At 38.2% G+C, this 13077-nt stretch overlaps 2 protein-coding genes across 2 annotated transcripts; one reads left to right on the forward strand and one right to left on the reverse strand.

The window, feature by feature from the left end:
- Positions 1-1696: 1696 nt before the first annotated feature.
- LOC130998893 (WEB family protein At1g75720-like) lies at positions 1697-2648 on the reverse strand. Its single transcript, XM_057924323.1, has one exon. The coding sequence runs from the start codon at positions 2589-2591 to the stop codon at positions 1941-1943; it is 651 nt and encodes a 216-aa protein (XP_057780306.1). The 5' UTR covers positions 2592-2648; the 3' UTR covers positions 1697-1940.
- A 4931-nt stretch (positions 2649-7579) lies between these two features.
- LOC130998625 (uncharacterized) lies at positions 7580-8405 on the forward strand. Its single transcript, XM_057924037.1, has 3 exons — positions 7580-7812; positions 7893-8022; positions 8114-8405. The coding sequence occupies exons 1-3, from the start codon at positions 7580-7582 to the stop codon at positions 8162-8164; spliced, it is 414 nt and encodes a 137-aa protein (XP_057780020.1). The 3' UTR covers positions 8165-8405.
- Positions 8406-13077: the final 4672 nt, after the last annotated feature.

Below are 13077 nucleotides of genomic sequence, written 5' to 3' on the forward strand. Positions count from 1 at the left end.
TATGTATATTCTAGAGAATTCACCACTAGCTAGATCAATCTAGAGTATTCTAAATAATACCTAGGACATGTATGGTATTCTAGAGATTAGATATTTTCTATATAGTATCTAGAGAATTCCTTAAGTGGATGCTAGTAGAGAATTCTAGATACAAGTTAGTGTAGTGGGATCTAGAGAGATCTTCCCACACCTATAAATAGAGCTCTTGTGAGCCATTTGTAACCAATCTCAACAATCTCACATAATCTAAACATCTCAAAAACATCACTCTATCTAATATTATCTAAGTTCTTTGGAGACAAGAGCTCCACTCTAAAATCATTCTCTCTATCTTCTACACACACTACACTCACAATATTCTCTACACCACTTCACTACAATCACTCACCACACTCAAACCACTATATAATCACCTCCATTTTCTAACACCCTTCTTCGGAAGGATCCTACAGAAAGTACACCAGTGGAGGAAGAGAAATGAGTCTTCCACTCCGCCAGCAACCCAGTTGCTCGGGTAAAAGATAGATCAACTTCATCATCAGAGAGATCGTTGGTTGGAGGCCGGCTTTGATAAAGTATAGATTCGTACTCGTGAGGGCGAGGAGGGTGGCAATTAGTACACTGCCACGCTTCGCCTCATCTTGTTGCACCGCCATTCTCTTTTTCTCTCTCAAATCTAGGTTGTTGATTGTCGAGTATCAAACAATATAGTTCAATCGTTCAAAGCTTGATGTTCAATGCTTGATGCTTGATCAAGTGTCCAATATTTGAATCGAGTATTTTTTTTTTTTTTTACTTTTTAAAAATTATAATTAATAAATCAAAATTTTAAAGTATAATTTGAATTTGAATTGATATAAAGAAAAAAAACATAATGAAATATAGTTAAATTATATTTTTATCTTTAGAAATAGATATATATCATTTTATTCCATATGAACCAGGAAACAATCTATCTTCCCTCTAAAAAATAATTAAGACATAAACTTGTACGCCGGCATTCCTAAATATTAATTAATATCATTAATTACTATTTAACTAGGAGTTACTTAGGTTATTAATTATAATTAGAGTTTAGCAACTTATAATTAAACTTACTAAATTCACAATTAAAATTTAGCAATAGGGTCGTCATGATTAATTACATGAATGATTGAGTATTTTTATTTTCGAGTAGGATTTCTCCAATCACATATTTTTCATGGGATAAGAATCAAACAAAAATTGTGAGAGTGTACTGGCCTAACAGTAAGAGGTTAATGCCAAAAACCTGAGATCCTGGGTTCGAGTCCTTCGTCGCGCGGTCTTTAAATATTCTTTATTTACTTATGTAATTTATCAAAAAAAAAAAAAAACGAATCAAGCAAAACTAGCTTAGGATATTCCACATTATCAATTTATCTAAATAAATAAGGTTTTACTATTTTTATCTATCAGAACTAAGCCTAAGAATGAATGCCCTCTTAAAATCTTATTTAATCAGGCCCTCTTAGCTAAGCAAGTTCGGAGACTCATAAATCAACTTGCCCAAGTTCTTAAAAGTCGGTGATATCATGGAGGTGAGTATCTTTTCAAATTGCTCCTATGTGTAGAGGTCCATAAGTCAGCATGCACTTGCTAATTTTGCTATTAATTAATTTTCAGTATGCACTAATTTGGAACCATCTTAACTTATGCAAATTAATATAAATTTATCTTTTGGCTAAAAAAAATCTTAATATGATTTAATTAAACCCTTATATTACGAGGGTTTAGTGCGGCCGCACCAGCCCTCAAAGAGTTAATAACATTCAAAATTACATGACAATTACCATTCACCACAAAATCATCTCATCATCCACTCCATCGATCTCTCTTTTTTTTCTTTTTCCTTCACATATAATTCAAAATAAGATGAGCTACCAGAAATCAGAAATACAAAGCAAACATGTGTACAGTACTCATAGAAGATGAGAAGATGCATAGAGAGGATTATGCAGATTCGCCGCCGCCGCCGGCGACCTCTTTTTCTTGGAAAACAAGTCTCCGACGAGAGGTATAATGGGCTTCTTCTTCATCTTCATCTCCTTCTTCTTCCCTCCAAGCAACACACTTATCTTCTCTTCCTCCACACTCAGCACCTGCGCCAAGTTCACCGACGGCCCCCGATCCGCCGCCGCCGCCTTGGCTTTGGCCGCGGCGGCGGAGGCCTCGGCCCTCGCCATCTTGGACATGCTGCGGTGGAGCTCCGCGTTCAAGGAGGCGAGGGCCACCTCGGTCTCGGACTCTCTGTCCCTGAGCAGCTTCAGCTCCGCCTTGGTCTCCTCCAGCTCCGTCTCCAGCTTCTTCACGCTCTCGGCCAGCTCCGCCGCGCCGGAGGGGTCCCCCCTCTCCGGAGACGGCGCGAAGAACGGCGTCTCCTTCTTGGGGAAGGCGAAGGGCTTCGGAGAGTAGATCTCGCCGGCCAAGAACCGCTCTCCGAATATCGCCACCGCCTCCTTCACCGACCGGAACGGCCGCGAGCTGTCCACGCTCGACCGGCCGGTTCGGGACAGCTCGCGGCCGGTTCGGTCGTCGGGATCGGGACTGTTTTGGAGCACTTGATCTTCCATGTAGAGAGAGAGGGAATTAGTTTGAGAAGTTTTGCGGTTGTGGGGAGATTGAGAAGTGCAATAATATAAATTGAGAATATATCTTAGCTTGGAAGTGAGGTTTGGGAGATATAGTTAGAGAGAGAGATGGAAGACTGTGATTTGAAGGTTAAGGTATCATGGGATTTTGTTGAGATGGACGATTCAACAACCATGCAACGTATACTATCACATTATATATCATTAATTAATGTTTGTATTACAAACTTAATTTCTCCATCATGCCTTGGAATAGGATGTAAAGTGTACTTGTCATCAAAAGTGTTCGTTTATTTAGTTATTTGTGGAGCTAGCTAGCATGCATGTTTACTCCACTTCTCTCAATATATATTCGGATGCACCGTGAATTTGGTTTTAATTACTTCCTTCATCTCATAAGAATGTTGTTCAGTTGGGAGACGACACGAATTAAAAAAAAAAAAAGTTTAATAGATAATGTATTGAGTGAAGAAAAAGTCACATGATCATGTAGAAATTGAAGCTGAGTGTTTGGATCATATATTCACATAGAAATGACATGATTAAAAAGAGAAAGTGAGATTATGTTCTAAAATAGACGTGTGGTACACTTTTAGAAAATATTTGGTAAATAATGTATTGAATGAGGAAAGGGTCACACCATGGTATAAATGAATAGCTAGTTATGCTTGATTTGAGTGTTGGGTCATATAAAAATGATTGATTGTGGTTAAAAAGAGAAAATGATGTCATGTTTTAAAATAGACGTGATACATTCTTGTAGGACATACGAAAAAAAATAAAAAAAATACTCATTCTGTCCTACTTTACTTGACCTAATTCTTTTGAACACGACTGGAGAGTGCGAAGAGTCCCTTGAATTTGAATTGGGAATGAAACGAAATTAAGATTATGAATATGAAGTGTGTGAATTCAGTTAATGCCATATTCAAACAGAGTTTGATTTAGAGATCGTGCATTAAATTGAAGCAATTTCAAAAATCACATATTAATTTTGCAATTTTTTTATAAAAAAAATAGACATGTGAATGTTCGCTCCATTGAATTAATAATTAAAGCGGTGAACTTTGAGCAAGATAATTCGCATGCAGGAGATGATGACCTAATTTGTTGGTTATGACAACTTATTCATTCATCACATTTCACATGGCCCCACTGTTGCAAAATATAGCTGTGCTGCAAAACTCCATGCTCGTACATCATCCGTACATTTACTCTTGCTTAGAGCATCCGCAATGGGGTTACATGATAGCTTACATGATAGCCTACTTTATGATGGGGGGACCACATAGTGTAAAGATGTTGTAGTGGGGTTACACGATAGCTTACACGATAACTTACATGATAATGGCGCGTGTGAAACACGCAATGAACAAATGGGCTACACGATAGAACGTGTAGCCCTCGTGTAATGTTCTCCCGCAATGGTTACACGATAGCACATTTACACGATAGAGCTATCGTGTAAGGGCTATCGTGTAACCATTGCGGATGCTCTTACACGCGATGTCGATATATACTACTACTCCCTCGATATATAATGCTCAACATATAGTATTTTTATTGGATTAAATTTTTATATGCTCACATATAGTATTTTCAAGAACATATAATAGTTTTATAGTATTGTAAAATTCCCCTTCAAAAATGTCTTTTTTATTGGATTAAAAATGTCTTTTTAGTGTAAATTTTCTTTAATGAGATGAAGAAAAATAAACTTGATTGAATTATAGTATTTTCAAGAAAAATAAACTTGATTGTTTATTTTATTAAATTATAATTTTATATACTTTGGTTCTTGAATAATTATTATATTCTTTTTTTTTGTTTTGGATTAATTCTCATTTGTAGTATTTCACTCCACCATTGCTTCTTGAGGAAGAAAAAAAGAAGTCAAAGTGAACAAAAAGAAAAGCTAGTAACAAAACAAGTAAGTTTTCATTGATCTTTTGTTTTGTTAGTATGGCTCAAATGGTAGCCATGGTTAGATTTTAAAATTTTAGATGAGCATGTATCTAAGTGTTTTTATTCTTTTTTATATATATTTTAGATGAGCATGTATCTAGGTAGTAAATGGAGATTAGGTTGGGGGATGGCTGTGTTCCATCCCATTTTGTTGTTGTGGTGATGGCTTGGAGCCGCGTATGTGTTTTTGTGGTTGATTTATAGAATTTGTGTTGAACATGTGTTATATTAATTATCATAGTATCTTTTGATGTTCTATAGACTTAGAGATTATTAAAACTCTAAAAGTCAGTAGATATAAAATTTCTAACACACTTAAATGAACTAAAATTGTAGAAATGAGTGAAAATCGTGAGTGGATGTATCGACGTTTTCTACCTGATGGAGCTTTGAATCCCGATTTTCAAAGAGGCCTTCAAGGTTTCATTGACTACGCTAGCAGTAGACGAGATTTAATGGATGGGGAAAAAATTAGGTGTCCGTGTAGGAAATGCGATAAATATACGTTTCCATACTAAACAATGTCCAGTATCACATAGCAAAGAATGGATTTGTGCGGGATTACCATATTTGGAGGTTTCATGGGGAAATTAAAATGTCGACGACTGAATATCATAACTTTGAAGATATTGAGGATAATGAAGATAATTATCAGAATATGGTTATGGATATTGCTGCATCCCAATATAACATTCAAAACATCGAAGAACCCCCAAATCCGAAAGCAGAATTGTTATATAATATGTTGAAAGCTGCGGATAAGGAGTTGTGGCCCAGTTGCAAAACTCATTCACAATTGTCTCTCGTTGCTCGTGTAATGAGTTTAAAAACATCTGAAAGATGTTTTGATCAGTGGCTTGATTTAATAAAAGAGATCCTTCCTGAAAATAATTTGGCTCCTACTAGTTTTTATGAGACTAAAAAGTTATTGAGTGGGATGGGACTACCTGTGCAAAGAATTGATTGTTGTCCAAATAATTGCATGCTTTATTGGGAGGATGATAGGGATTTGGTTCAGTGTAAGTACTGTGGCGAGTCGCGTTATAAAAATAACAATTGAGACTCCAGAAGCAGTGGAAAGACATTGGTAGCAGCAAAGCGAATGTTCTACTTCCCTCTAACTCCACGTTTGCAAATATTATTTGCTTCTAAAGCCACGGCAACAGGCATGCGTTGGCATGCATCATCAATAGATGACGGGGTTATGCGCCATCCTGCAGACTTACCTGCTTGGAAGCATTTGAATGGTATCTTTCCTGATTTTGCAACAGAGGTGAGGAATGTTAGGTTAGGTTTATCCACAGACGGTTTCCAACCTTTTGGTCAATCGGGCCAACAATATTCCTCGTGGCCAGCGATTGTTACACCTTACAATCTCCCACCCTGGATGTGTATGAAGGAACAATTTATGTTCCTAACAATCTTGATCCCTGGACCACGCAATCCAAAAGAAAAATTGGATGTTTTTTTGTAACCATTGATTGCAGAGCTTATACAATTATGGAATGTGGGTGTGCTTACATATGATGTGTCGTTGAAGCAGAATTTCCAGATGCGAGCAGCTTTACTATGGACAATTAGCGATTTTCCAGCCTACTCAATGTTATCCGAGTGGAGTATGGCTGGAAGATTAGCTTGTCCACATTGTATGGATGAAACTGAAGCTTTCACTTTATCACATAGTGGCAAGCAATCATGGTTTGACAACCATCAAAAATTTCTACCAATGAATCATCCTTTCCGAAAGGACAAGAAAAGCTTCACCAAAAATAAGGTGGTTACTGCACAACCACCTCAAGGAAAGTTTGGTCAAGAGATATTGGCAGAGATAGAATTGATGGGATTTGTGAAAGTAACTGGAGAGAATCAAGAAGCAATTAACAAGGCATCAGCTCGTAGGTATGGCACGGGGTGGAAAAACCGCAGCATATTTTAGGATTTGCCTTATTGGAAGTTTCTTTTAATTCGACACAACTTGGATGTCATGCATATTGAGAAGAACGTGTTTGATAATGTGTTCAATACAGTGTTGAATGTTCCGGGAAGGATAAAGGATACTTCCAAGTCCAGAGAAGAACTTAACACATACTGTTCTAGGCCTGCTTTGAAGAGAAATCAAGAGACAAACAAGTACCCAAAAGCTTGTTACACACTTGACACAAATGAGAAGAGAGTGTTGTGTGAATGGGTAAAAACTCTGAGGTTTCCTGACGGTTATGTATCAAATATGGGGAGATGTGTTGATTTGAGAAAGCTGAAGATGTTTGGGATGAAGAGTCACGACTGTCATGTTTTCATGCAGTGCATCTTACCAATTACTTTCCGTGAATTGCTTCCCGTCCATGTATGGAATGCAATCACAGAACTCAGTTTGTTTTTTAAAGACTTGTGCTCCCGGAACATTCAGAATGGTCATTTGGTAGAGGTGTGCGAGCTTGAGTATCAAGGTTTGCCAAAGAAGACAACCACATTATTCAAGTGTGATTGGTTTGATCCGGGACGGAATGGGACATTGGTGCATCCCCAATACAAGTTGGTGTCTATAAATCATACCAAAAAGTATGGAAAGTACGAACCTTTTGTGCTAGCAGATCAAGCAATTCAAGTATACTATTGTACTTATCCAAGTAAAACTCAATCTAAAAAAGATTGGTGGGAGGTGTGTAAGATAAAAACGAGATCTAAAGTTGAAGTACCAACTGAAGCATCTACTATGGAGGTCGACCAACCCTTTCAAGATGAATTTATGAGCTCAATACACACAATTATAGATGATGCACCCAACGTAGTTCATCCTAGTGGCGAGTTGATAGATATGGATGATGAAGAGAAAGAAGAGGAAGATACACCGATTAGTGAAGAAGAAGATAATGATGATGGTTATAGAGATGATGATGACTATTAGAGTTAGTTTATTTACCTTTTTTAATGAAGATAATTTATTTGTGAGATCAAATTATTTTTGTCAACAATTGTTAATAGTAAATTTTATTTGGTTTTTGAAGATGGTGGGAGGAGTTTCTAGTGCGAGAGGTTCACGTGGGAAAGAAGGAGGTTCTAGTGGTAGGGGTGCTCCATCATCCTCAAACCCTACATCATCCACAGGATCAGATGGAGGGCTTGCTGCATCTGTACGAGATATACAGCTGACTCATTCACCTTCATCTTCGGAATCGGTTCCTACTGCGGCATCAGAGGCTCCCACCACTGGACGTACTACACTCGTCATACGACATGGGTATAATTTTTATTGTTATACAATCTTATGAATGATTAAATATTAGTTCTATTACTAATGACTTTGAATGTTAATTGTAGCCAATTACATCCCTTGGGGATGGTTCCAGGCACAGTCACTAAGATTTTCAAGCAAGTTCAAAATCCAGAAGGTTTCAATTGGAAACTCACTCCACCTGCTATCAAGACATCGCACTTTGAGGAATTTAAGGTGCGAATATAATTTAATTCAAGTTGTTTAACAAAATACATATACATATTAGTTAGTGTTTATAAATATATTTTGTTTGTTGTTTGAATAGAAACATTTCACATGGGATCCGGCGATAAAGGCAGATGTCTATAAGCTTTAGTTAGAGATTGCTGCGCGGAGGTATAAAGATTTTATTTTCGACATCAAGAAAAAGAAGAACAAGAGGTCTTATTTTATTCACGAGGAAGTCTGGCCTAATTGGCTTAAGTATTAGGACTCTGATGAATTCAAAGCCAAATCAAAGATAGCAAAAAAATGTATGATGTCTGAGCCTTTAGATCCTGGAACCGGTCAAGTAAAGCATAAGGGAGGTTCGAGGTCTATTCTTCAGTATGCTGAAGACGTGGTACATTGAAATTGTATTCATATTATTTTTTTTCATTGAAATTCATATTAATAATATTTATATTTGTTACATTTTTTAAAAGGATAAAAGGAAAGGTGTGGAGCCGACTGAATGTTTCTACGAGGCTTATGAGATCCTTCATAAGAACAAGGATGGTACTTATACAGATGAGAAGTCTAGACAGATTGGAGTACGTAGTAAAGTATTATAAACGTATTTAAGTATTATTTTTATTGCTCTAATTCTTAAATATAACTCGTGATATATATATTATTGTAGGAAAAGATGCAGGAATTAGTTGCTTCTCAGAGTCAGCCTGTGGATGATGATTCTGATCCACCAGAGATCGTTATGAACAAGGTGTATGTGGAGGCTGTTGGTGGACTCGACAAGAAGAAGAGAATGTTTGGAGTTGGTGGACATACAGCCAGCTATAGGAGCAGTGAGCAGTCGAGCGGTACATCTCAATTCCATGGCCATACTGTCGATCTACAACGACTTGTGGACATAGAGCAGCAGTTGTAGGATGCCTTAGCGGAGATAGCACGTCAGAAGGAGGAGATGAGGCAGAAAGAAGAGCATACCGATGCTCGATTTGAGGCTCGTTAAACGGTGCTCGATTCGATTTTATTTTATTAATTAAACCCTCCTTCTTCTTCGCCAAGTTCTCCGGCAACACGCCGGAACCACGAGCTTCGACGTAATCGGACCTGCACGATGTAATCCGTCCTCCTTGTGTCGATCGAGAAGGTGCTGAACCGCGAGCTTCCGATAATTCCAACCGGTGTAATGCTCGGGATTTGATTCCAACAGTTTCGCACTGGTTTCCATTTACTTCTTTCGTATATCTGCAGTGAAAATCCTCACAAATTAAACCCCTGAAAACGAGCATAAATCGATCAAAACCCAGTTAATTATAAATCTCGATCGAAATAAGCATCCGGAAAGGAGGAAATCACAAACATTTTGTTGTGGTGAAAGTGGAGGAGTCGAGATTGGAGATCGCGAAGTTTGGAAGCTTTGAGAGACGAGTCATCTCACTCTTCCTGAGTTGGGGCTTTGCGCGGTATCCTGTGCACTCTCTCTCTCTCTCAATAAATATTGAATTCGTTGATTGAGAGGGATTAGATCTTCAAACTCTAGAATTGCAAATGTCAAAAATAAGTTTAGAAATGTGGGATTTGATTTCTCCTTCAATTGCATTCCCGAGAAAGAGATCCACCGGCCACAACCAATAGAATATGGAGGTCAGTGATGTTGTGGCATGACCTCAAATGGAGAATCAGCAAAAGGAGAGGTCGGTGGTTGCCAGGGCGCTGTGGATCGGCGTCGAGGTGGAGAGATCGTAGATCTGCCACTGAGCATGTTTTCGGCGAGCTTGGTGAAGAAGAATGCGTTGGTCCCACCACCAACAAAAAAAAATAGTTAACGATGTTAAACGGCCGTTAGAGCGGAGGATTTAATTGCACCAAATTAAGGACTTCAGGGGTTTAGTTGACCCCAAATCGAGTATAGAGTGCTATACGTGATAAGGTTCTCTATATTAGGGGCGTATTCGATACTTAACCCATTTTTCAAAAAATAAACATTTGAGCCCGATTAGCCTGATGGGCTAGCCCGAAACCCGAATATTTAGAGTTAGGGTTTGAAACTTCAAACCCTAATTTTTTTTCAACTTGATTACCTTGCACCCGAATGACCCGTAACCCGATAGGGCTAGCCCGAAACCCGGTGGGTTGATTCGATTGACATCCCTACCAAAGGGTATAGACTGTATAGTTAGTCTGTTCGTTATGAATTTTAATAAGGGCAGATGTGCAGATCCACTCCTGAACTAGACACCTCTAGAGCTTTGACCGTCCCCCCCAGACTCGACCCAGTTTCAAAAACCTCCCCCCATAGTCCAAAAAAAATGTGCATTTAAACTCATTCGTTTAACGGCTGTCAAACGTCGTCTTCTTTAATTTTTTTTATTTCAAGTGGGCCCCACCACCACTGCCTCGCCACCCTTAAGGGCCACTCCTCCTCAATCTTCTCGCTCTCCCTCGCCGAAAATCACCTCTGCAGTGGCGTTTTCGACGGCCAAATCCACGTGTGGGATTGCAACCCCCCTCATCTTACACACAGACATTAGACAATAGCGCCGTCTAGGAGAGCTGCATCGCCGTCAAATAAAACATGTTCCTGAGTCCACTTTCACTCTCCCACACCGACTCCTACCGGAGATCGGGATAAGAACTACTGCTCCGCCGCAGCCTATGTCCGCCGACGCTGCTGCCATTACCGATGATGTTGTAGGCTCTCTGATTTGGAAAATCCATCCACGTCGGAACAGACTGCCTGGGTCTATCCACAAAATGCGAAACAGTAGCCTCCGCAGCCGGAACTCGACGGTCGTCAGCGGCAACCGCCTCTTCAGACGGCGGAACTTCGTCATTTCATCTCACGAATACGCCGTAGAGAATGGTGAACAAAACCAAGAGGATGTTGAGCGAATCCTAGCTCTTCTTAACCGAATTAGGTCTGAGGATTTGATTCGTGTGTGAGATAAACGTGTTCCTAGCTCTTCTTAACCAAGAGAATGGCTCGTGTTCAACTCATATTGGCACATATTATTAGAGCTCTGCTTGTGTTCGGCTATGCACCGATACAGTCGAGTATATTATTTTAGCACAAGCTCAAGATATTTATATATTTTAATTATTTATATTGATATTTTTATTTTATAAAATAACTTGGCAGATTGTGTAAATATCTTTTAAGTTTTCTAATTTGATATCTCATCGCATAAATTGTTCATTTTTATGGGTTTACCTTATGATATACATAAAAATATGGAGTATTAAGGTTTGATAAAACTAAAGAAATACATATATAACTATTAAAAATCAAAAAGTTTAAAGTGCATATGATATATGATTATTTTTCATTATGTACTAATGATATAGACTATAATATATAAAATCAATATACTATAAAATTACAATTCTAAATTTATTGTCACTTCATTCATTTACTAATGATATAATATATACCTTTATATCATGGTTAATTAGTTATAACACTAAGTTAAATATAACTAAGTATCATAGTTCTATTATAAAATTGTCACATATAATTTATAAAATATAGATTTATTTAGTGCACATCAAGGATAACAATTGTGAGTTTTTATGGTGGGGGGGAGGGAAATCAAGTTTTCCAAATCAATATCAATCACTCTATTCATATTATTTTCAACTCTAGAATATTTCATGATTTGAAAATAATCATTTACTACAACTAAGTTCAATCCCTTATTATTGCTCTTTATTATTTGGCGTTCATAAATAAATCCTTAAGGGACGTTTACTTTAATGGATAAATTTATTATGGAAAGATGAGGGATAACAAAACTTTATGCCTTTAAATATCTTATTTCTTTTCACATATTTTACACAAAAGAGAACCTCAATCATTTTTTCTTTCTTATTTTTACTTCAAGGATGAATAATATTATACCTCTATTTTTGAATGGATAATATTATCATCCTTGAAGTAAAAATAAGCAAGGAAAAATGGTGAGCTTTACTTTTGTGTAAAATATTATAAAAGAAAGGAGACATTTAAATACATAAATTTTTGTTATTCATAATTTTCCCGTGATAAATTTATCCATCAAAGTAAATGCATCATTAATGTTAAATAGTAAAACGGGGATGATAGATTCTACCATTTGATTAATGTCTCATTACTTGCAAAAGTTCGTCGGAGAGGGAAAAGAGAACAACACGAGATAAAATAGTAACAACGATTGATATTTCTTAACGAGATAAAAGCCCCCTTTACAAATTGAAAAAAGAACTAGTATTTATAAAATACATGGGCAGAGAAGTAATATGGTCATTTCCTAGCTATATCGCGTACTCCTCATGCAAAGTAACGATATCTGCACAGACGGCTTGTCAGCTTTTGTCGGGACTTTGTATTCTTTTGACATCGATGACAAATAGCAGGAGTGTACTTCTCCACGGCTGTAATGTTCCCAGTCCCATAGAGGTAACTATGCAGCTCTATAACATACAGTATGGAGTCTTTTATAGTTCCAGCCCTGAAAAACATTCTCTTCTACTAATATTCTCCCAATGGCAGGTACACACGTGTCGCGATTCTAGTCTATGCGTATTTTACTCCTCATCACTTAACTTTAATTAATGATGTAGGGCTAGAGCTTAGGGCGGTGGTGGTTGTGCGATGGCTGCTGCCATCAGCGAGAGAGAAGACGTTGCCGCGGCGGTGGATCTGGTTGAAGAGAGAGGAGAGCCGGCGGCGCAAGCTGTTGATGTGTTCGGCAGCAGCGCAAGGAAGGGCGTGGGAGGGGCGCTGCTGTTGTCGCCGGAATTTCTGGTGGTTTGGCGGATCTAGGTGGCCTAGTAAGGGCGCCGCTATTATCGTCGGAATTTTTGGGGGGAGTCTTCTTGTTGTGAGGGAGTGGACGGAGGGGCGAGGGTGTTCGGCGGTGACCGTGGCTCGCCGGCGGCGACTTCACCGAGAAGGGGGAGAGGATGGGCGGCGGATTTGAGTGTGTTCCAGAAATGGGGCGGCTAGCTTGGGAGAAAATAGTTTAGGTTTCAACTTTTGTAGTGTAAGTAGGGTAGATTAATTAAACGTAATAATACCCTAATTTT

This window comes from Salvia miltiorrhiza, chromosome 8, assembly GCF_028751815.1.
Source record: "Salvia miltiorrhiza cultivar Shanhuang (shh) chromosome 8, IMPLAD_Smil_shh, whole genome shotgun sequence".
In the NCBI taxonomy this organism is placed as follows: domain Eukaryota; kingdom Viridiplantae; phylum Streptophyta; class Magnoliopsida; order Lamiales; family Lamiaceae; genus Salvia; species Salvia miltiorrhiza.